The sequence below is a fragment of the Melanotaenia boesemani genome, chromosome 10, assembly GCF_017639745.1.
Source record: "Melanotaenia boesemani isolate fMelBoe1 chromosome 10, fMelBoe1.pri, whole genome shotgun sequence".
Classification (NCBI taxonomy): Eukaryota; Metazoa; Chordata; class Actinopteri; order Atheriniformes; family Melanotaeniidae; genus Melanotaenia; species Melanotaenia boesemani.
Window position 1 is genome coordinate 28,143,954 of NC_055691.1, and position 24,193 is coordinate 28,168,146.

General features: G+C 42.2%; 4 protein-coding genes across 10 annotated transcripts in view; 2 read left to right on the forward strand and 2 right to left on the reverse strand.

The window, feature by feature from the left end:
- Positions 1-2,857, reverse strand: part of iqsec3b (IQ motif and Sec7 domain ArfGEF 3b) — a 32,910-nt gene extending 30,053 nt beyond the window's left edge. For all 3 annotated transcript variants that reach the window (XM_041997339.1, XM_041997340.1, XM_041997341.1), the window contains exon 1: positions 1,986-2,857. In XM_041997339.1, coding sequence (XP_041853273.1) covers positions 1,986-2,503 — 518 coding nt within the window. In that variant the 5' untranslated portion in view covers positions 2,504-2,857. The remainder of the gene's footprint in view (positions 1-1,985) is intronic.
- Positions 2,858-3,739: 882 nt separating this feature from the next.
- Positions 3,740-11,424, forward strand: wash1 (WAS protein family homolog 1). Of its 3 annotated transcripts, none has more exons than XM_041997344.1 (11): positions 3,740-3,880; positions 4,371-4,511; positions 5,182-5,293; positions 5,401-5,547; positions 9,313-9,449; positions 9,538-9,673; positions 9,752-9,947; positions 10,142-10,306; positions 10,536-10,694; positions 11,092-11,163; positions 11,246-11,424. In XM_041997344.1, the coding sequence occupies exons 1-11, from the start codon at positions 3,873-3,875 to the stop codon at positions 11,386-11,388; spliced, it is 1,416 nt and encodes a 471-aa protein (XP_041853278.1). In that variant the 5' UTR covers positions 3,740-3,872; the 3' UTR covers positions 11,389-11,424. The 3 variants fall into 3 exon arrangements, with proteins under 3 accessions (XP_041853278.1, XP_041853279.1, XP_041853280.1); XM_041997345.1 differs by having other exon boundaries at positions 11,095-11,163; XM_041997346.1 differs by lacking the exon at positions 3,740-3,880 and adding an exon at positions 3,891-3,973.
- Positions 11,425-11,594: 170 nt separating this feature from the next.
- Positions 11,595-18,845, reverse strand: ddx11 (DEAD/H (Asp-Glu-Ala-Asp/His) box helicase 11). Of its 2 annotated transcripts, none has more exons than XM_041997343.1 (28): positions 18,764-18,845; positions 18,385-18,527; positions 18,083-18,295; positions 17,901-17,987; positions 17,667-17,803; positions 17,508-17,565; positions 17,293-17,400; positions 16,823-16,910; positions 16,503-16,705; positions 16,298-16,372; positions 16,033-16,110; positions 15,913-15,959; positions 15,746-15,825; positions 15,596-15,637; positions 15,443-15,510; positions 15,311-15,349; positions 15,063-15,201; positions 14,702-14,827; positions 14,509-14,621; positions 14,353-14,425; positions 13,603-13,706; positions 13,344-13,493; positions 13,157-13,225; positions 12,956-13,056; positions 12,785-12,869; positions 12,601-12,676; positions 12,333-12,487; positions 11,595-12,237 (listed from the first exon to the last, which is right to left on the reverse strand). In XM_041997343.1, exons 2-28 carry the CDS (start codon positions 18,511-18,513, stop codon positions 12,205-12,207), a joined length of 2,676 nt encoding a protein of 891 aa, XP_041853277.1. In that variant the 5' UTR covers positions 18,514-18,527; positions 18,764-18,845; the 3' UTR covers positions 11,595-12,204. The 2 variants fall into 2 exon arrangements, with proteins under 2 accessions (XP_041853277.1, XP_041853276.1); XM_041997342.1 differs by having other exon boundaries at positions 14,702-14,836.
- Positions 18,846-19,134: 289 nt separating this feature from the next.
- Positions 19,135-23,946, forward strand: fkbp4 (FKBP prolyl isomerase 4). 2 transcript variants are annotated; one of them, XM_041997334.1, is made up of 11 exons: positions 19,135-19,579; positions 20,117-20,261; positions 20,347-20,489; positions 20,632-20,752; positions 20,999-21,155; positions 21,388-21,478; positions 21,568-21,651; positions 21,739-21,924; positions 22,100-22,243; positions 22,571-22,666; positions 22,765-23,946. In XM_041997334.1, the coding sequence occupies exons 1-11, from the start codon at positions 19,481-19,483 to the stop codon at positions 22,867-22,869; spliced, it is 1,371 nt and encodes a 456-aa protein (XP_041853268.1). In that variant the 5' UTR covers positions 19,135-19,480; the 3' UTR covers positions 22,870-23,946. The 2 variants fall into 2 exon arrangements, with proteins under 2 accessions (XP_041853268.1, XP_041853269.1); XM_041997335.1 differs by having other exon boundaries at positions 19,137-19,579; positions 22,768-23,946.
- Positions 23,947-24,193: the final 247 nt, after the last annotated feature.

Consider the following 24,193-nt stretch of genomic DNA (forward strand, 5'->3'; position numbering starts at 1 on the left):
CAAGCTCCCTCCTCTAGACACCTCCAAGGGCTCCATCAAAGACAACGGCTATGCATGCATCTCTCTCTTTCTCTTTCAATCTCTCTGCCTTTCTCCCTCCTGAGAATGGCTGATTACTGTTCGCTCCATGGGCTAAGTGGGGCAGATAGAAGGCTCAGCTGGAGAAAGAGAGAGAGAGAGACAGAAAATGAGTGGAGGAGAGGATCCTGTCTTTCCCCACACAGGCGCACGTGCACTAGCAATGCTGACAATGATGCAAAACACCCAAAGCCTTCACCGCCAAGCATAAGCACCACAAACCAGTCCACATGTCATCTCTTTGAGTGGCAAAAAACACAGTGGTCTGTAAAAACTTAAAACAGCATTTAAAATAAAAGACTATAGCTGTTAAAGACAAATACAGAGATCTGCATATATATATATATATATATATATATATATATATAAATTTTAATGTAATTTATTATTTTATTGTGATTATGTGTTGATGGCTTTTACTATTCTAAATATCTGTAATGTCTTTGTTTTATGTAAAGCACTTTGAATTGTCCTGTACATGAAATGTGCTATACAAATAAAATTCCCTTGCCTATAAGCTGGCTGAGCTGGCTGTAAGAAAAACTATGCTGAGAGAAACTGACAACTGGAATAGCAGAGGGCAGAGCTGGTCTTCAGGCAGCTGCAGGCAACATACAGCTGGCAAGGACATGGGAGGTGAAACCCTCATCTCCCCTCTCACCTGCTCAGCCCAGCAAAGCAAATGTAAACATTAAATGTGAAGCTATTTTTATCCAGAAGGACCTGATCTGAGTGGGTGAGGGTGTAAGTGTGTTATCCATTCAATAAACCATTCTGCTGCTGGATGAAGTGGTGTGTGCATCTGCTAATGTCACTTTTAATGCTGTAATTTATATACTCAAAATTAAGAAAAATATTGAGAGAATCAAACAGTTGCTGCAGAGGAAGAATGGGCACAATTCAGGGTGCAGGCATGGCTCTCCAGTGGAGGGGAGCAACAGGCTTTGGAGTAGGAATTGTGAGGTGTGGCTTGTGAACAATTGACTATAAGATTAATAACAGCCTCTTTTTGAAAATGTGTCCCCTTATGCTCTCTGCTCTTCTTGACTCTTCTTAATTTTATATTGCTCAGTGGGGGTGTTGTCCCAGAGAGACCAATCAGGGTTCCTGCTGGGATATAACTTATGAACAGAACACACACACACATACTGAAAAAAGAAGGAAACATGGGTTTTCTCTCATTAAATGATGTGCTGATGTACTGTGAAGATCTGATGCCAGGCAGGAGGAGTTGCGTGTGCCCATGTGGGTGTGTATGTGTGTGTATGTGTTTGTAGCAGTGTATTGCTGTGTGCACATGTGTCTCATCTAACACAGCAACAGAGGCCCAGAAATCCCATGAGAATTCCCAGATCCTGAGCTGTGATTAACGGAGAGACCAGCACCGCTGCGGACACTGACGCAAGGTGTCTTATCAACTCAAGCTTCTGTCTCAAAACTGACATTGACCGCTGTGCTTAACATACACACATACAAGTGCACACACACGCACAGAGGCCTACAGCTGTTTGTTATGTAATGATCCAGTGATCGTGATCCAGTTTCTCGTTTAAATAATCCACCCTCATCTGGCACAGTCCTTAACCGACACACACACAGCTGAGAATTGGACATTTGCAAGCAGCGTCTTCTTTAATTAAATGCTTCTCAATCTGCAGGGTACACACACATATGCAAGCACTCTGCTGGTTGCACACTTTAAAATGAATGCAGCACACAACATATTAATGGTTTGAATAGGGGTTTGCCCAAGGCAGGAAATTTATGAAGGAAATCACAGAATCACATGTTATAAAAATGTAGTGCACATACTGTATGGTTACTTCTGTATAGCTTAGTGTTTCCAATTGGAGCATTTGAGAACAGACACTCACAGAAACATGTAAACATCTGTAATCTCTACTCACTCGGATTTCCTTGCCAGGGTCAGGGATCGACAAAGGGTTGAAGGGGTCATTGGAACCAAAGAGCGGCAACTGGTGCAACTTCCACCGTTTTCTGTCTCACTTTCAACGGGGGAAATTGTTGACGGGTCTGCGGGCACCAGCTGCATGTCCCCCGGGTCCATAGGTTGGGCAGGCGGAAGCTGGACTCCCAGAGCCGCCTCAACCTGTGCTGGTGCGGCTCCATGGTCAGGCAGAGACCCCCCACTGCTCTTGAGCTGGGGTTCCGGTGGATGATGGTGATGGTGAAGACAGCTGGGGTCTGGGAGATGGTGATGGTGGTGAAGGTAAGGATGCTGCTGTTGTACCCTGACGTCCCGCAGGTGCCTGTTCTCACCAATGAGCTCGTCCACTCGTCTGTCCAGCTCCTCTATCCGAGCACGCTGGGTCTGGATCAGACTCTGCTGGTTCTGTACGATGGTGGTGAGCTCCCGGAGGTACAGAATAGCCTGCACCGGGTTTTCGAGCAAGCTGGAGCTCATAATATTCAAGGCAAGAGAATGAAAGAGAAGGAGAGAGAGAAAAAAAGAAGCAGCTCGACCGGCAGATGGAGGTAGGAGGAAATGCAGATATCCGTACGTGCGGGTGAGAAGGTGGAATGTCGTTCCGCTTTTCTCTCCTTGATTCTGCTCGGTTGTGGATGAGGCTGCGCCGACCAAGCTAGTATCCACTTCTCCAGTCGTTTCCCTCCCTCACTCACTCTCGCGCTCTCTCACTGCGATGAGTGGTACTGATGACAGAAGCCAGATCCAGATGTGACAGGAGGGAGGGGAGGCGCAGGGAGACGGATGCGTCATTACGCACGAGTAGACGAGAGAATGCCAGTGCAAGCACGCTCCCTACAGGTACAAGAAGTTGCTCTTGAGCTCTCAGTTGTTTATACAAACCATATGGTCACTACAAAAAGTGTCAACATGTTTTTTTTTTCAGAAAAATGTAGTTTTGTCTGACTTTATCAGATTATTTACAGCTATTAGCCAGGATTACGTGTAAAAGTGTGTAATAGATTCTAGCAAAATTATCAATGACTGCCCTGCTTTGATTACACCTTTAAAATATTTGAAAATAATAATAATAAAAGAATTAGCCTTCAGTATATTATTAAAATGTGTAATTGTATTAATCTAAGCCTATAGGCCTAGCCAATGGGCCATTCAATGGTTGCTATGTTGCTGTTTTAATTGTTGGTGACTTGGCAAATATTTCCTATGCTTTTCAGTAACAATTTACTGATATTTTAAGTCTTTTTATTTGTGTTGAAAATGTTGAAAAGGTTGTACGCTTCCAGGACAAGATCAAGGTCCGTGCGACATTGGATTAAAAACAACAGTTATGAAAGAAAGCTAAATTTATAGGCACCACAGACATAGCTGTTCATGCATTCTAATTGTGAAAGAAAATGCACAAGCATTTCCTTTGATAATTAAACAAGTTATAAATTGTTCCAAGATGCAGATTTGTACAACTTAAAATATCGTGACTGTGCCCATGTAATGCTATTTAGTTTAAGGTTCAATATTTCAACATTTTATCTGAAAGTAATTTTTAAAAGTATCGCCGTAACATCTGTAATATAACAGATGACATTTATGATTGCAAAAAAATGCAAAGTTTCTCTATTTTTATCCAGTAGCTGTCAATGTTTTAAAATGTTCTGCAAGGTGGATTTAAGCTAGAACATTCCGACGTACCACGAATGCAACGCTGTTAGTGTCAGATCACGTGCTACACGGATGCGGAAGTGCGAAACCGATTTGTCTTGCAAAACAAATAGCTATGCAGCTTTCACCAACAGCCTAGATTCTTCTCAATCTAAGTTTTTTTGTGCGGTTTAACAAGTGAACAAAACACATGGTCAGGTATGAATAATGTTTTTCAGTACGACACGTTATTGACAGATATTGCTCTGCCTACGGATACTCTGTAGAAGTACCAGCCTTTCGTTTTTTCGAGTACGTAGTTAATTATTTAGATATGTTTTATTATTATAATTATTATTATTTGCGAGCACACAGCTGGACTACAGTTTTATTAAGAAATCGTAATTGAATTTTTGTAAAATTCTGTTTAAGCCGATATATGCATAGAAAAAAGAGAGCATCAGTTATTCTGCCTCGTCATGTGAGAGTCAGATGAGGGTTCGAGAAAAATCGTGAATGTAAAACTAATACAGCTAAATCTCATAACCCTACGGCAGAGCTGTGGTGTTGGATAAAACATGAATGTTCACTTAAATAAGAAAAGCATTCACATAGTTATACTTCTCTTCTGAATGATGGCCAGGTTTATGCTTATGGTCAGAGCATGTCTTTGCAGATAACTTATTGTTAGATGACTGCTGTTTTGCAGAATGACACAGAAGCACTGCCTGGAGGGCCAGGTGTACTCGGTGCCTCTCATCCAGCCAGACCTGAGGCGAGAGGAGGCTGTTCATCAAATTGCAGATGCATTGCTCTACTTGGAGGCCATTTCTACTGACATTTTCAAAAGGCAAGGTCAACACATTCATTCACAGAAGCTACAAAGATACAAACATCCTGTGAAACGTTTCCCCACACTGCCACAATTCTCCAGTAGTGACTAGCTAACAAGCCGATAGCTTAACAGTGACTGAGATTTGTTCTAATGTCAGAAAGTAAAGAGGAAAAACGTTTTCATAACAAAACAGCAGTCTTCCTTGATAATGTTCTAAACTGATGGATAGCAGAAAGTCGCACCATCTGCTGCAAGTATGCTGTGATGAAGTAAGTTATTTTTACAGATGGCACAGTTAACAAAAAGCATAATTTCTTTTAGTAAAGATGGTTCATGGTGTCATTCTGGGTCTGAAGAAATGTTCTCTGAACTAAATGAAACAGTGATGTTAATAAAGTAATTTTACAATGTTAATCTTTTGATTTATGATCCGTTTGTAATCAGGTCATTGAAGATCAAATGGATCCCCAGTACAAGAATAGTTTTGTAAAACTTCTTGATCACCATTATTAAATACATCAGGCTGCAGTCATTTTCTTTTTTTTAAGGATTGAGCACCCTGTAGAGTGTCACAGGGTGCCAATGAAGTAACTTAGTCTTTGGAATATGCAATAATTATAATCAGAAATGTTATCATTATGCATTAATATGTATATGCTCATATTTATGCTGGTGCTTGTTTCAGGGTTTCAGAGAATGTGGAGAAGAATCGTCGCCAGCTTCAGAGCGTCTCTGACCGGATCAGACTAGCTCAGGCCCGTGTTGACAAGATTAAAGGCAGCAAGAAGGCCACCAAGGTAACATAGCAACTTCACTTGTAAAAGGCAGATCTTTAGGTTTGGTGTCTGACACACAATGACAAAACAAGGTGAAAACCTCATAAACATAATTTATGTGTGGATAGGTGTTCTCCAGTGCCAAGTACCCAGCTCCAGATCGGCTTCAGGACTATTCATCTATCTTTACTGGAGCCGCAGACCCCTCCTCCCAAACCTGCCCACGACACAGACTACAGCATAAACTTCGTCCATTTGATGAAAGGGCCTTGCAGGTGAGCTAAAAACACTAAAATGCAACTGAATTATTTAGATATTTACAACATGTCTAACTATGCAAAAATAAAAATGTGACTTATTTAGAGCTACAGTTTTCCAAAGTGTCGCTCAGCTAATTTGCTGCAGTGCAAAAGCTGCCAAGATAAATAAAGACACTACTGATTACATGTAAACATATTTCAGTGTTGGGAGTTTCAACGCAGAGCTTGTTGGGTTGTGGCCTTATGAGGAAAAAGGGTTCAGCTTGTCATATTTATGAAGACTCTAAGGCCAAGTGGTGCAATTTCCTGATTTCTGCTGATGGGAAACACCACCTCTTTCTGTCAGACCATATGCGCACTTTTCAATATGGTTTTAGCTGAGTCAATAACTTTCTGAGTGATGGTAAAAAGGATGAAATTGCAGGTACAATCAGCCATAATTAGCGTGCTTTATAAGGAGCTCAGGTTTATGTGCATGGCTGAAAAATCCAGTAGCATTTGGAAGTGCTCTTACTCACAATGGAAAGGAGCCATTTGAGCCAATAGGAGAATATTGTGTATTTTAGAAGCCTGAGAGTAACTGAGAGTAAATGTGCTGTCTGATCAGAGGTGACCTCAAGATTTTCCAGGAGCAGCATGATGATGTGGCAAGAAGGGACAGTTAGGCTACAAATTCAGCACTAACACTGATTGAGAACAAGCTAGATGTGGTTCTTTTTTTTTTTTTTTTACCCTGTCCTGTCCAGCATCCTAACATACAGAACGGTGGTCTGTGTGCCATATTTTGCTTGACAGATTTGCTCTACCAAGGGAGACATGTTATATACATGGCTGCCCTTGATATTTTTATTATTTTTATTGTAATCTTATTTTCTTTAGTCTTTATATGTCAGTGCCGAACCTGACAGGGAGATAGAGGAAGAGAGAAAAAAAAAAAAGAAAAAGGGAGAAGAGAACGGGATTAAAATGTGGAAATAACAGTTGTCTATGCTGCCCAGAATATATCACAAAAAAAAAAACAACAATATAAACTACCACAGTACTACATGATACCAAAAGAAAAATAGGATGATGATGATATAAAAAATTACAATAGTCATCAAACGTACCTGCAGACAAACGTACCAACACACAAACATCAGCTACATTTAGTGAGAAGCGGATGGAGAGACGAGCACGTTTGTGAGCATGCACGTGTTAACATGCATGTGTGGCCATGCAACAATGAGGAAATGTGTACCCGCAAGGGGGCCGCGATCACGCCGCACCCCGAAGCATCAGCGGGGGACAGGGGGAGCCCGAGGCCCCAAAGGCCAAGCAGGTCCACAGAGCACCAAGCCCGGGACAGCCAAAGCAGACAGAGCAGCGGCCCACCCGGACCAGAGCAGAGAGGCCCCCAGACCGGAACCCCCGGCGCAACGGGGCAGGGGCACCGGGCAGCCCAGGGCGATGGCGAGCAGGCCCAGCGGGCTCCGGGCACTGCGGTGCGGGCCGCACGGAGGGCAGGCGCCCCACAGGCCCAAGGGCCACCCATTCCCCCCAGCAGAGCCCCACCCAGAAACCCGACGGGGCCCGACCGCCCCAGGCAAAACCACCGTGGGCCACGCCAACCCAACACCAAGGCTAGGCACCCCAGGGACAAGAACATGTCGGCAGGTCCTCCCTCCCCCCCACCCCCCCAAACAAAAAAAAAAAAACCTTTTTACCCCAACCCTTACCCATTCATCCCCCACCCCTCCCACCCCCACCAGGGGCAGCCCAGGGAGTCTAGGGCCTGGTGGGCCCCAGACCCGACCCTCTCCACATTCACACACCCACACAACCACATACATTCTCCCTGAGGTCTCACCAGCCCCCCGATGCGGCACCGAAGGCAGCCCCCAGGGCAGACGGCACCCAGTAGCACCCCGCACAGGACTCCAGGCAGGCACCGAACCTCCACCCCCCGCAGCCCCGAGTGCATCCCGGGACACGAGGGCGTAGGAAGACCCCCGCCCCCCTGCCCCCCAGCCTGAGTTGTGTGTGCATGAGTATGGGCTATTTATAATGCAATTAAAAACTGGAAGGAGCCATGAGATGGTGGTGGGTCCCACTGCTGCCAGGCAGCAGGACCCCCTTAAGGACTCCCTCAGTGTGTGTGAGTGTGTGTTATGTGTGTAGTGCAGTACTGTTAAATGTGGTAGTGTCTAACATGTAAATAAAATCGGGGGGAGAGAGGTCACAAAAGGAGGGGATGGAGGAAGGGCCACCTCGGTGGCTCCTGTCCGCCCACCCACAGCCCATGTGCCCATCCCTCCGAGGCCCTAAATGTACATTGATGTCTAGGTTGTGATTAAAATCTAGTGGGGCGGGCAGTCGCAGGGGTCCACCGGGGGATCCCGCAATGGGGACCCCTCAGCCAAACCCATCGCCTCCACCCGCCCCACAGTGCCCTATGTGTAGTGTGTATGATGTGGGGTGGCGGGGGAGGAGAGGGGCTCGGGGAGGGGCACAACTGGGAGAGAGATCCCCTTCCCAGGCAGCCAACTCCTCAGCTGGCCGCTGTAGGCACCCCCGCCTCCCCAAGACCACCCGAGGGAAGAGGGGCAAAGGCCCGGCCCAGCCAAGAGCCCAACGCATCAGTGCCCCGGACGCCCACCCACCCCCGGCAGCCCACGCCACCACACCAGGGGACCAGAGAGCCCCAGGTTGCACACACATATCCTGGTCGGGTCCAAGGCACAGCACCCCCATCCACCCCGAAGGAGCCCCCGGCGGGAGGGGAGAGAGCGAGAAGGAGAGCAGACTCAACCCCCATGAGCCCTAATCCCCCCACTGCCCACCAGGACCCCCGCCGCCCCCCTTCCCCCTACCCCTCCCTTAGACCCAACGGACACATTGTAATCCCAAAGGTACCTGCCCGGCATCGGATCAGCCCGACCCCGACCCCAGGGCGACCAAGCCCCCCCGAGGCCCAGGAAGGGCCCACCGAGCTGGAGGGAGGCAGCCCCCAGACCCCGGTATCAACTTGGTACTTTGGTTGACTCAGTTGCTCTTGGGAGGGCTCTCTAAAACTTTGGGTATTTCAAACAATATTGATTAATGCTTCTATTTTGCTAATTGAACTTTAAAGCTATTTAACAGACATTTAATAATGATCAGAAAATGAAACGGAGGTAATGGCAATACAGATACTTAGAAACTTGCTGTGTCTGCAGCCTTTGAAGCCACAACAGATGTTTGCTTGACTTTCATCGTTGGGTTCATACGGTACAGGCAAATATGGTTCTGGATCAGTTGAATTAATCACATACTCTACATGCAGCATAGAAGCTGCGTGTATGTCATTTGACAGTGAAAATTGATTGTAAATGTGTGTCAGTGTTTTTCCCCATAAATGTGTGTGTTTGTGTTCCTGGCTTAGCACAAAGTTTTGCATTATTTATAGCCATCCTTACAGACTTTCCTGCACCATCTCAGAAAACTTTAAGGAAGCTAGCATATTTTCTGCTGTGTGTGCTTGGTGTTTTAGGGTTTTGTTTTTATGAGTGTGTCTTTGTGTATTTGACAGACTGGGAGAAAAAAAGAGAAAACACTGCTGTAATCTTCTGTGCAGAAATGAATTATTCAATATCCTTCAGAAGCGATGTCCCCAGTCACATAATTCAGCATTGCGGTGTTTGTGTGTTCCTGCTTTGGTGCTCAGGAGCATTTTAGTGGCATTTGTCACTTGCGTTGTTCAAGATTTAGTTGACATTTTACATTTCTCCCTCTCTTTATGTCTGCATTCCTTCCTTTCAGGATAAGTTAATGTATTTCCCAGTGTGTGTGAGTAAGAAGAAGAAGTCTGAGGATGAGACAGAAGAAGGATTGGGCAGTTTGCCCCGAAACATCTCATCTGTCAGCTCTCTGTTGCTTTTTAATACCACAGAGAATCTGTGAGTTCACATGCACACAAACAGGCACAGATGCTTCCAGTAGAAACTAGTCAGATTTAAATCTTTTCCTTTTTCTTTTTTCCCCCAGATATAAGAAGTATGTGTTCCTTGATCCTTTAGCAGGAGCAGTGACTAAAACACACACAACACTAGAGACAGAAAAAGAGGAGAAACCATTTGATGCTCCTTTATCCATCACAAAGAGAGAGCAACTGGAGAGACAGGTACTTTCTAACCTGAACACACTTAATTTGACCTCTTTAAATGTAGGATTAGTTGAAGTTGTTTATTGTTTCTAACAGACAGCAGAGAGTTATTTCTATGTGCCAGACCTGGGTCAGGTTCCTGAGATAGATGTGCCGTCCTACCTGCCCGACCTGCCCGGTATCGCAGATGACCTGTCGTACAGCGCAGACCTGGGGCCTGGATTCGCCCCATCAGGACCCACACACAATATCCCTGAGCTGCCCTCCTTCTCTGAGGAGAGCAGTGCATCAGGTATGCAGCCATACTGTCTACAGCTGTTTTAATGTACATTTGATCAGTTCACTTCATGTTAATTTGCATTTTAGTTTAATCCTTCTGTCTTCATTTTATGTCAGGGTATTGAAAAATGCTATGAAAATAAACTCAGCACACATTTTTGACAGTTTGTTTGCGATGGACACTGTTCAGTTTTTTTTTTGTTTTAGAAACTCAACTTCAGCCGAATTCTCCTCCACCTCCCCCCCCTCCCCCTCCACCGCCTGAGCCTGCACTTATTCCTGCTGCTCCTGCAGGAGCTCCCCCTCCTCCACCCCCACCACCGCCTCCTCCCGCTCAGAGCTTCACAGAAGTGGCCCAAGCTCCAAGTTCAGGTTTGTTCATTCCCGCACAGTTCGGAACAGGCCACTCACCACTCCCATGGAGGAGTATAAGTGAATCTGACACTTTATTAAAGCTGTGAAAATATGTACATACACACACACACACACACACACACACAAATGGAGAAAGCCAGTTTGCTGCCATGAATTAAATTGACTTAATTGATAAAAGGGATGTGATTCTAAATTGCGCTGATAAGACGGCATCCTCTGATTCCAGGCCCAGTGGCTGGTGCTCCAAGCGAGGTGGTTCAGCCGTCAGACGGCCGTGCCAGTCTGCTGGAGTCTATCCGCAATGCCGGGGGCATCGGCAAAGCCAAGTTACGCAATGTGAAAGAACGGAAGATGGAGAAGAAGAAACAAAAGGAGCAAGAGCAAGGTGCCAGATTGTTTGAGTGGGGATGTGACTCTGTGTTTTATTAATGGCTAAAGGGTGCAGCACTGACAAAGATAAAGTCATGCATACAGAGCAGAGCGTGATCAGTTATTACCTGGAAATTAGCTATAAAAGATGCAGTCTGTCACGCTGCTTGATAGGATGACAATTTACTTTTGTCTCACGTTCATCATTAGCAGTGACTTTTTGTGACCTTAGTTTTGTGCATCAGCTTCATTAAATAGTGACTTCACTGTTTATGAGCTGCTTTCAACAAATAGCTAAATAAAGGGCGTTATATTTTCCACTTTGAAGTGAAGAACCAGAAAACTAGTGAAACCATTCACTGATCTAATGGCAAATTTAAACAATACTGGTTTCATAAAATTCTTCCTTCCAGCGGTCGGAGTGGCATCCAGTGGTGGAGACTTTATGTCAGATCTCTTCAATAAACTTGCCATGCGCAGAAAAGGTCAGAAATTTCTTTCATGTCAAAAGAGATTAAAAATATTGACAAGTGATTGTATTTGCTAAATGTCCTGTCATCTCTGCAGGCATATCGGGGAAGGGCCCAGCAGGTGGGGAGTCGGGTGATGCTCCCACTGGTACTGGTGGCGCCTTTGCCAGGATGTCAGATGTCATCCCACCGCTTCCTGCTCCACAGCCGATGACAGACGATGACGACTGGGAAGCATAACGTAATAAATAATAAAAGGCACTCATAGTAAAAGCATTGAACAGCCTTTGATTATTTTCTTTGTCCAAAACTAACAATTTCCTCATGTTTGAAAAGTGAAAAGTAGTAGTTAGTCATATAATTTCATTAAAAAAAGGTTATTATTTTGTCCAGATCAAAAATAATCATATGCCAATGGCAAATAATGTACTACTATTGTATATATTATAAAACAGATTTATTAATAAATCCAAAATATGTACAAAACAGTCATTAAGAAGATGGAACTGATTAGCAGGCAGGCTTTGCGTTACATAACACTTTTTCAGTTCTTTAAATATTTAAAACCTCTGATTGAACGAGTCACGTTTGCCTACCAGTGCTGTGCCTGACGTCTGAACAGTAACTCTCAGAAATGCAAATCAACATACTGGCTTTTGAAGTGGATGAAAACATTTTTTTCTAACATCCAGACTAAAAACAAAATACCTGATTATCTCTGAGAAATGTCCCCATACTCTTTGTTCACAATGTGCCATGAAATACTTGAGATCTTTAACCTTTAATGAGTTTTAAACAGAAAATGCTAAACAAATGAAACCTGAAAATGGAAAATAAAGAGCATATAAAAACAGAAAACTGTCTCTCTCATTGGTTTGAGCTAACAGCGCTCACTAGAGTACAAATTTCAGGAATATAAAAGGGCTGTGAAAACATTTACTTCAATCAGTACATATTAAATTGCTTTTCTGCCGCATTTCAGCTTTCTCAAAATACTTGTCTTACTAATGTCTTAGTAGAATCAAGCATTTAAAGATAAGCTCTTTGGGAGAAAAGCTAGGCATTCTTCTGCTTCTTTTCCAGGAAGAACTACAAAAGAAGCACATACAGAAAAAAGTGAAAACAATTTTAGTTTTAATGATGACGTGGAACTTTGTGTAAACATCAATGTATTTGGTTGTCACCTTCCGTAAGGCAGCAAAAGCAGGACCAAAAGTTGCACATGTGTTAGTGCGATTCCTGATCCAAGCGGGAAGTTTAGAGAGCGTAGCCGGCCGAGAGTACCGTCTGTCACACAGCACGATGGAGGAATAGTCGCCACGGTGACGGATAGCTCTTCCTTTGGAGGGAACATATCCCATACATGTTAATGTTGATCACATTGCCCCCAGCTTCAGAGCAATTATTAATGTATTTTTTTGTTTGCATCCATTTCTAATATTACATGGTTACCTATGGACTGGTTAACAGCCTTCATGCAGAGATTCTCTATCAGTGCTTGTCCAGGGCTCCTTCCCTGACTGTGAGGCTAAAACAAATACAATACTTGACAATGATTTCACCATTCCTTCCATTTTATATCACCAGTAGTTCTCTTCTCATGCTTGTGAAAATGCAAATGAGGAAAGAATCTGACCAGGTGTGTGTCCAGGTATGACATCTTTTCTTGCAGCTCTGGTGATTTGATGTTGGGATACGGCATTCCAACCATCACTACACACCTTCATCACAAACACAAACAGTAACACTTAACTTTAAAATCACTAGAGAGCAACTTGTTGGCCGTGAGGTCTTTAATAATAACCACCTGCCCAAGTCATCAGAGAAATTGATTCCCTCGCTCATCTTTCCTCCAACCACTGAGAACAACAGCGCTCCTGTGAGTCCACCACTGTCCAGAGCACACCTCTACAATGAAGAGACAAATGCAAATCAGTGATTAATTCCAGTCCCAATTACCACATTATCAAAACTCAGGAAGTAGGACTTGTTAGTGGCAGTGTGTTACCTGGATACAACGGGAAAACTCATTCAGTACCTGCTCCACCTGGCTGGCTTTCTTTGGCTCCTGAAAGATCTGAGGAAGCATTCGTTTTAGTTTAAAGATTTTAAGAAAATTGATTTTTCATTTTATGCTTCGACTTCCTTGGACACTCCTGTTCGCTTTGCTTTATTTGAACATGTAGCTAACGTACCTTTTTCTTATTTGCCAGTCGGGTTAGCACACCACTGGCCTCCCAGTGAGATATGATCCGTCTTGAGTATTCGTAAGAGGGAAAGAAGCAGACAACCCCACCAGGCACCACGTTGCAAATGTTGGAGAGAATGCGTCCTGTTTCATCCATCTGTTACCAAGGCAGATATGACTTTGTGGTCATGCTTGTGCACACAATAAAATCCCTGTCAACAAAATCTAAAAAAAAAAAGCTTAATGATATATGAGTTTGCTGTTACCATGCGAGGTGAGTCTCTGTTTTGATAAGTAAAATCCAGCTCCTGACCAGATGGGCCGCTACACAAGACGAGGGGCAGAATGTTCTCAGGGGGAATGACGTGGCCTGCACAGTTACCAGTAAAATGACAGTCAGTGCAGTTATTTGGCAATACTGCAAGTCTTCTCTATTTATTTATCATTTGAATTTTTAAAAATTACCTTAAATTGAGATGCAAATGAGGATTTTTATAACAGACTCAAAAACACCTCTTACACAGTTACAAATACATTCATAAAACCCGTTTAGCATAAACAAATCTCATCTTTTAACCCATTTTAATCTGATTTTAGTCCTATTTAACCCAGTCTAAAACCAATTTTAACTGGCTTCACTTGAAATTAAAACAAGGATCTTGTGTCAAAGTGCATCAAAAGTATTGTGCTTTAAACTACAGTTTGTCCACGTCAGCTGGACGAGTTATTTCTGACGTAGTTTGCAAGGGGTCTTTTGCATACCAACAAAACAGCCTTTTCTACTTCTTCAGTTCTCACTTTTGCACCTGGTGCAGGTTCAGAATATGATTTACAGATCATCGATCTGCATAACCCAGTGTGGGAGAAAAAAAAAGAAACTGCTATTTCTTGAGTTAAGCCTTCTATATTTATCAATTCTCTGTAACAAACAGAGATAGATAATCACATTGCTAACAAAGTGCATAATAAAGGAGTAACCCACAAAGAAATGTTGAGACAGAAAATGGGCCACTCACCACAGGAAAACTCAGTAATGCGCTCCTCTCCCACTCCGGCAGAAAACAGAAGCTCTTGTTTGAAGTCGGACACCTACATGTGACATATTTCAGTGTGAGAAAACCAACAAACTAATACTGACACAATTTAATTTGGTTTATTTTAAAGCATCTCACAGGCTGCATGGTTCCTCCAGCAATGATGACAGCTCTGCACTCCTTCAACACCTGAGTAAAGTGGACTGCTGGATTCAGCAGAAGGAACTTGACGCTGCTCTCTGACACAGTGCCTGAGCAACAAATATGGCTTTTTTTTTGACAAAAAATTTCTTATTGGTCCTTCATTTGTTATTTCTGTTATTAATATTACCTTGTCTGTGCACCACCACTCTGCCATCAGTATTGCTGTTGGTGAGAGCCATGAAAAAACCCTCCACCTGCATCATGGGAGATGCAGACAGCACTTTGTCTGCCTCAGGGGACCCCTGCTGGTCTGCTAAGGGAACTGCACACAAGAGAGTAAGAAAAATAGTGACTATTACAGAAAACAACATCACTGTACTGAACGCTATGATGTGTACAATGCTAGCAGGCAGAAATTAAAATAAATTAGAACTGCTGCACATACAGTGTCTTTTTATATAAATTCAGGCATATCTCATTGGCAACTAATTCAGTTCTTTAGGTGACTCATAATTTCTGCAGTGATATTGTAAAGCAAAAGAACTAACCAGGTACAGAGTTGTGGTTGCTCTGTAAGGTCTGAAGGTAACGATTTAAGCCTTCTGTGCGACGGTTTTCCTTGTTGGAGCTGCTCTGCGTGTGCAGTGTCACACCTGAGCCTGCATACTTCTCCACAAACCCACCCAGCTGCACAAAGAACATACAGGTAAACACATTTCATTTTACAGTACATCATGAATATATCTAGTTTTTAGATGCAAAGAATTACTCAAATATAGAAATGTTAGACACTTACCTTTCTGCTAACCATGCTCTTCTCAAAATATCTTTGTAACTAAAGAGAAAATGACAAAGATTTAAGTATTTTACCTTCTTGGTTTGATACGGTGTACAGCTGACATGATTTTTTTTTTATAGGCAAAACTACCTTAAACAAATTTATATTGTCAATCTGAGCCTTGAAGAGAAAATTATTAATAGTATGCATCTCTGTCCCTAAAGGAAAAAGAAAAGAAAAGCGAGTTGTTAGGTCTCTGCTTTCATGTGCTTCACTGTGTTGGTCAATTAATTATTAACTAACCTGCTTGTGTAGTCTGGTTCTGTGGATTCTGCCCAACTTTTCCTGCAGGGAAAATGGGAGGAAAAACAAAGATCAGCCACATCTTCATAGCAGACACACTGTCCAACAAGCTACCCTGCTGCTAATTACAAACTAAGTGCAGACTTTCACCTCCCAGCACACGGACCAGCCCCTCAATCACAAACAGAATCTGTTTGATGTACATCAGGTTCTTTGCCTTCAGTCTGCTCCTGAAGTTAAAGACAGATACATATCAAGGAAGATCAGGGTACGATAAAGTTGGATTTGTGCACACAAGTTTTCTATGTGGGGCTTACTTATAGCGGTCAGCGTACTGGGTCAGCTGGGAGTGGGCACGGCAAAGCTGAAGAAAATTAAAAATGTTAAAACATGAAATGTAATTAAAGCCAATATGTCATGCATAAGAAAGAGGTTACCTGGGCTCCAGTGAGTTCTGCACTGTGTATACAGGAGAGAGTGTCACTAAGATTGTGAGCTTCATCTATGATCACCACCTGTTAGAAAGATTTTCATACATTATTATAAAATAATACAAACAGTTTAAACTGACCAAAGGTTGGTAAAAGAATTAGTCCCAAATACTCCTCAATCATACAAATTTTACATTTTTTGTTTTTATTGCCCTTTATAAACACATTTTTACATGCACATGGAAGCACTATATTTATGGTGTAACTGTACCTGCCCCTTCAGCTGGACCCCTGCTGCCCTTCTAGTAGCTTCATGAAGCACCATTTGATAGGGCAACACCACCAGCTTAAAAAAAACAAAAGCACATACCATAAACACACCAGTGATACTTGAATCTACTGGAAGAAAGTGACTAACCAAAAGAACGCTGTAATATTAAAACAGTAATTGGTGAGCACAAAGAGGACTGGGTTACCTGTGCAGGAGGAATAGCAAGACGTGTGGCGTAATAAGGGCATGATTGCATTTCCCTTCCCATCTTTAGCAGGTGCTCTATATCATGGACAGCACCCAGGACTTCATCTCTCATCTGCTGCAGGGCTGAAGCTTTGTTGTAGGGACACACAGCCTTTGCTGGGCCTCGCTTACGTTTTGCCCCCTCTTCATGATGCTGTTTCTCTGCAAAACATCCAAACACGTAAAAAATGTAAACTGACAAGAACTTCTTCTGACACAAGTGTGAATTCACGGCTTATTTCTGTGCAACGAGGACTGCAGCTGCTAAACAGCTCATACCGTGCTTGTTTTTCTGCATCTCCATGCAGCGATCGTTAATGCGCTGGACGCTGCCCAGATGTTGCACCTCTTCGTTAATACACAAATTCTGCCAGGCAGAGAGTTAAAAATCAGGGCAAACAGTGTCAGAAACTGAAGCCAACACCTGAAGTCATAGTTTAAGTAGTGCCAAGCATGTAATTGTTAGTATAGATACTGCGTCCTTGATCATCCATAAGATAATGTCTTTTAGCATCTTATTTAACTTCTGTTATCATCTCATCACAGCTTTATGGTCACAATGGGTTAAATATAAATTACCTAATTCTACATGGCTGTTCTAGACTATTCTGGCTCTCTAGTAAGGCACATACAGGGCATTTGTCTTGCAGCAGTTTGAAAAGCTATTTTCATCTGTTTATCATATAAGGAATTGTTGATCTTTCCAGCTGTGACAATTTTGTTTTGTTTGCTGCGGCATGTGTACATACCTGTCTTGAGCCCAGCGTAACCAGACTGATATTCTTACTGAAGGGGCTCTTTTGCACCTCATGGACAAACTGGGCCAACTGGGAGTGAGTGCGACTGCAGTAGTATATCTACAAACAGGGATATATGTACAGGCTCACATTAAAATCAGATGTGATACACATTAAGATAATCATATTTCTGTGTAATGTATATGTAAAATTTCTCTCACACACACCTTAGTCACATGTTCTTCCACAAGCTCATCATCGTCATCATCCTCACCTCCAAAGAATCTGTGGATGTGTGCAAACACACCATGCGGTTGCTTTTCTATTTCAGATTTTCACTGTGATAACGTTCAGTGTAGTTAATGCAGATTAATCACCATCCTCACCTGTTTTTAATCTTTGACTCATCATCACTCTCATATTCTGCGATAATAAGCTCCTCATCTTCTTGATCTCCTGGCACTTCAACATGTTCCTCTTTACTAAGCTGAACCAACTTGTATGCTTCATCGTCTTCACAGCTCTAAAAACATACTTAAGTTTTTTAATTAATTCACATATAGTATCTTTCAGTAAATTTAGCTAATAAATTCTGCATGCTTGCATGCAAAATAACTTACCTTTCTCTTGACTGCATACTTTAGCTGAGCATTGTTTCTGATAATTTCTAACCGTTCTTCCCGCTTCTTCCTCCTCAACTCTTCCTCCTTACACAAAAGCATTTAAATAAAGTTTTTAACTGTTATAATAGATTGAAGGCCCCCAGAGATCAATGTCAAGATCACATCTAATATTCTTTCACCTTCAGCTTTGACAGCAGATCACGTTCGGCCTTTTTTTGCACAAAGTCAGTGATCCAGTCTGGCTCTGTTGAGGAGCTGGTGGCAGAGGACTGAGTAGCAGTAGAAAGAGCTGCTTCTCCTTCCTGCAGCAGAGCAGCTGCCTCTTGTCTCTTCTTCTCCTCATAATCTGTGAGCCAGCTCAGTGCACCACATATTAGACTCAGTGACTTGCCCTGGATAAACACATGCATGTGCATTAACATTAAAGTAATGGGTGAATCCAGACATTTCTGCCTTCATTTCAGTGTCTGTTTGCACACACCGTTCCAGTTGGACTTTCAAAGATGCCAACTTTGCCCTGGTCGAGTGCGCTGTAAAGGGCTTGCATAAACTGCTCCTGGATGTTATAGGGTTGGTAGGGAAATGGAAATTTGGACTTGCCGTTTTCCATCCTCCCCAGTGTTCCTGGAAAAGACATAAAATTTGTATATGGTTATCGCAGTATCTGAGGCCAATAACATTTAATCTTGAAGCTCGTCTGAGTCCCTTTTCTATAGTCTGAACAGGTAAACTTCAATGCTAGCGAAAGAATTTGTAGCTAGCTAAAAATACAGCAGGGTCACGCCAACTTCTTATCGTAATCAATCGGCTTTTTGACATTCAAAATCTAAAAAGAATATTGATGTATGAAGTACACTTACTGAAAATCCTCTGTCGACTTTTTATTTTCAACTCCCGGATTTTCAACAACCGCGCCAACTAACAGCAGTGGTGACAGAGTGTAGCCAATAGGGAGCAAGATATAAACAAAGAGTGCTAGATTTATTCAACTAGACTCTCAATGTGGACGGCGTTATTTGTGTTTAAGCTATATATTTAGTAATTTTACAACGTTATTTGATTATTAGAGAGTAAAATAATTCAATATAACTTCTATTTGTATTTTATACACATACAGTATTTGTATACTGTGTATTTGCTCTGCTGTTTTATGTGTCCCGCCTTTTCGGTAGACGCCCCTAAATTTATGTAACGCCACTAATGGTCGATCATCCCCATGTTTCCTCCTAGACTGTCTGGAAAGTTCTCTGCCCTTTCATAAGCGCTTGTCAGATACCAGGCTGCAAGAAACGTGAACTGGAGACAATTTCTTTCTAACCGTATATGTTTTTTGTTGTACAAGCGTGAGTGGTGCACGGCAGTCTTTACGTCGCTAGTTGAAGGCTACATCGTGCAATTTATCTACATCGGCATTCATAAGAAAGTTGGATTAGCTTGCTAGTGTTTACGTTATCTGTTGCCTACTTCACTTGGCGTGGTTGGTGAGGTACTTAGCTTTAGCCACCGTTACCCTATCCAGTGTTTGTCAGGTTGGATTTTGCTGTAAGCAAGAGTAGGAAGAGGGAGAAATCTGCCTCATGACAATGACTGCAGAGGAGCAGACAAGCGAAGGACAACACACGATCCCAATGGAGGGCGAGGATATTACGTTAAAGAAAGACGGGGGTGTCTTAAAGGTAGGTGATTGTGTTTTGTGACTAAAACTCCAGCTAGCTGCGTGGTTAGCTGACGCTTTCGGTTAGGCTAGCAGTAGCTGTTATTAGCAAGACTTGCGTGCACTATCAATATAGCCAGCCAATTCAAGCTAACTGCAGGCCAGACAGCGCTTAAAAGGCTTTTCTGTCATAAATTGTGGCATTGGTATTGTTGGTAAATTATTGTTATGGTTGCAATACCATCGATTATTGGCCGTGCAGCCACCTGTATTTCTAGAAGGGTCTGTATCCGTGGAGAAACAACGATCAGTGCTGATGTGAACAAGATAGAAATAAATTACCAAAGCAAGTAATATGACCTACTAGATTTCCTCACAGTAATTTGACAGTTTTGTCTTTTGTTGTGTGATGTATAATATTAAAGTGAAGATTAAGAGTGATCGGATTACATGGCATGAATCTAGTGCTGGTCTACAAATCAGTTGAAGAGATCAATTTAATTTATTCTAATAAATCCTCTTGATTTTTGCTTATTTCACTTTTCGTTTGTTTTTACAGCTGGTCAAAAGGGAAGGCACAGGCACAGAGCTCCCTATGACTGGTGACAAAGTGTTTGTCCATTATGTGGGAACGCTTTTGGATGGGACACATTTTGACTCAAGCAGGGACAGAGGAGAGAAGTTCTCATTCGAGTTGGGCAAAGGTTGGTTTCATGTCTAAAAGACACAAATATTCATCAATTATGGTTGCTCAACAATCGTGATTAATTCTGTCCCATCTGTCTGTAGGACAGGTAATAAAGGCATGGGACATTGGTGTGGCTACAATGAAAGTGGGAGAGTTGTGCCAGCTCATCTGTAAGCCAGAGTATGCTTATGGATCGGCAGGCAGCCCACCCAAGATACCCCCCAATGCCACTCTTGTTTTTGAGGTACACTTTAGTTTATTTTGATAATTTTAACATTTTGATTGCACGCCTGGAATTATGTGTGGAAATGACTATGTTCATTCATCATTGGCTTTAAAAAAAAAAGAAAGGTTTTGATGTTAATTTTGTCTTTACACACCCAAAGGTGGAACTATTTGATTTTCGAGGTGAGGACATAACCGAAGACGAGGATGGAGGAATCATTCGGCGTATTGTCACTAAGGGGCAGGGATACTCAAAACCTAATGAAGGAGCTGCTGTTGAAGGTACCACATCCACATACATTTCTCTCTACCAGCTATTCCATTTTCTTATGCTAATTTCATTTGTTTGGAAAGTAAAGGCCATGTTTTTAGGTTATATGCACACACACACACACTTTTTCATTTTTATCTGCAAAATCAAAAACTCAGAGGCCTCCTTCTTGCAGCCAACACTCAGGGTGCATAAGCTAATCTGAAGTCAGGAGTCTAAATGCTATGAGCTAACCCCAACATTTCCATCCGTTTCAGTGATTTTGGAAGGTACCTGTGATGGACGTGTATTTGACCAGAGAGAACTAAAGTTTGAGATTGGGGATGGAGAGAGCCTTGGCTTGCCGGCTGGAGTGGAGAAAGCTATCATGGCTATGGAGCAAGGGGAGGAGGCACTCTTCACTATGAAGCCCAAGTATGATTGTTTTATCAAAAGATTTTATTTACCTTTTTATTGTAGTGAAATCCTATCAGAACAGATACTTGACAGTTAAAATGTTTTAAGGCTTCTTATTGCAGATAATTGTCATCGTTTTATTAATATATCCTAAGTCATCTTGGTTCTGGACTTGGGCTATAAAAGAAGATTGTGCAGAATCAAATCTTTTATACACTTAAGACCAATAATGTGTGTATTTGATTTGCAGATATGGCTTTGGGAATGCAGGAAATGCAAAGTATAACATTCCTGGTGGAGCAACATTAGAGTATAAGATTTCGCTAACAGCCTTTGAGAAGGTAAGCAGATCTTGGTGCTGTGTGACAAATACAACTTCACTTACTACTTCTTGCACTTTTCACAGTTTCCTTACATTTTTTTTAAATAGGCAAAAGAGTCATGGGAAATGAACACACCTGAAAAGCTGGAGCAAAGCAGTATTGTGAAAGAGAAAGGAACACTGTATTTTAAGGTATGTTTTGAAGAAGCATCCACTTTGTCTTAGCCTTGAACAGATACTTTTTCATGTTCAGTAACCCAGTGATTCTATATGTTACAGGAGGGAAAATACAAGCAGGCATCTGTGCAGTACAAAAGGATTGTTTCTTGGCTGGAACATGAGTCTGGATTATCAGGAGAGGATGAAAAGAAAGCAAAAGCATTGCAGCTAGCTGCACATCTTAATTTAGCCATGTGCTACCTCAAAATGCAGGAGCCAAGCCTAGCCTTAGAAAACTGTGACAAGGTATGGTTTCTATGTCTAATAAGATGTGTTTCTTAGCAGACAGTTAATTCAATGAGTTTAGAATTAATCTTAATTGTTTAAAAGAGAGCAGATTATACGATTGGCTTTTAGATTAGTTTGGTTCTTAGTAATTGTGTTGAAATATTCAGAATGACTATTTATAAACTGCTTAAAGGCTCTGGAGATGGACGCCACCAATGAGAAAGCATTGTTCCGAAGAGGAGAGGCACTCTTCGGCATGAAGGAGTTTGACAGAGCAAGAGATGATTTTCAGCGAGTTCTTCAGCTGTATCCGGCTAACAAGGCTGCCAAGAGCCAGGTATGATGGCGTCTGTTTTTTCCCCATCAAGATGCTTTGGTGTGGCTGTGTTTATTCAGCCCTCATACCAGAGATAAATGGACAAGTTGGTTAAAAAAAGATTATCCTGATTTAATCAAATATACAGGTAAAACTGGTTTTAAAAACCTCCCGTTGAATACTTGTAACAAGTTTTGCATTAAGTTTTACACAGAATATTGTGGATACATTTAAAGTTCCTTTTGTTTTAAAAAAAAAGAGAGACATTTCATTCTGTGATTGTAGATGCTGCTGTAACTGCTTCTTTTGAAAATATGGTATGCTGACATTTTCATCATGTCCTACTAGGTGGTCCTTTGCCAGAAACGTATCAAGGAGCAGCATGAGAAGGACAAACGCATCTATGCCAACATGTTTCAGAAATTTGCAGAGAGAGACTTAAAGGTGAAGGGTTGTCTTTTCTAAAACAACCACTGGGGGGCAGGATAACTGTGGTAGAGTCACTGAATAGGTGCTGATTTTGTTTTATTCTCTTTCTTGAGCAGAAAGAAGCAGAGAAGGGGAAGAACGTGAGCAAGGAGAACGGCGGTGACGAAATGGAGGTCGAAAACGGTGAAAAGGAAGCTGAGAGTGAAGCGAAAGCATAGATGAAGATGCAACTGTAATGTGGTTGAATTGTTCTTAAACTTTTTTGTAACTGGCCATTTGTGTTTAAGGTGTGATTGTGTGTATGTGTGGGAATGAGTCACAGAGCACTGACCTCGGGCACGTCTCTGCAGGCTTTTTGGTGTGGCAGCTAGCTGAGTGAGTAGGGGCTTCCTCAGCTGATGGCACTGTGGAGGTGATTTAATGAACTGTGCCATGATTATGGCCCTGAAACCTTTCAACCCACAGCTTTTAACTGTGCATGTGATCTCAAAGAAATGCGGTTTGGAACAAAAGTGCATCCCGAGTGCTAAGTGCAAAATTAAAAACCCTGAAACGTGAAGGGCTAGACAGTTTACCTTGCACTATCTTCTGTCCTGTAACCATTCTCACATTTTTGCTGTCTAGCCTAGCCTTGTCTCCGGCCTACTGATCAATTCCTGAAGTTGTGATGGCTATGTTCATAGATCAGATGAGTTTTGAATGTTAGTGCCTGTGTCCCAAAGTGTGTATGTAGCAGCGCTGTTGTATAGGTGGAGTAACAAGACGTTAGCCTGTCACACCAGTCAGACTTTGAACTTTTCTCAAAACTTGAAGATGGAGCTCCCTTAAAACCTCCCTAGGGTACAGAACTGTTCATGTTTGCTTTTGAAATATTGACTTTGTACCCCCCCCCCCCCTATTTTTTCTTCTTTTTTGTTTTTCCCCTCAGTATTGTGCTTCTTACTGCGGTATTGTTCTCAAACTGAATTGAAAAACAACAGATTACTCAACTGGAATTTTGTTCATTTATAAGCAGCTACAGTAGACAGCTTTATTAGCTTCTCCTGGATGCAAGTAAGAATGGTTACATATTAGTCTTAATTTCCTGTAAAAAGTAAATGTATGAACATATGCATATATGGCTTGTCGGGTTCAGTTTTAGACTACACCAGGGAAAGATGTGACCCTTGCCAGTTTTAGTCTGCTGTGCCTACAGTGGCAAAAACGACTAATTTAAGATGGCGCTGTCAAAGTTTGAGAAATGTCACTGCTTTGTTTATCCTTGATGGGATATAATAAACAGTAACTACTAAAAATTTGCATGTTTTTTTTTTTTAAACAGCTGATTTTTTTTGTCCTTTTTAAACGTATGGAATAGAGATGTCTGTTCATTCAATTAAACCAGATATTGCTGTTAATACAGAGGCTGCAGGTTTAACTCAGAACTTATGTAAAATCATGTGGAAGCTGTTCATGCATGAAAATATGTAGTCTCCTAACAACTTAAACTGTACAAATCTTTGGATTAATGTCACCAACATAACCAGAAATAACTAAGAACAA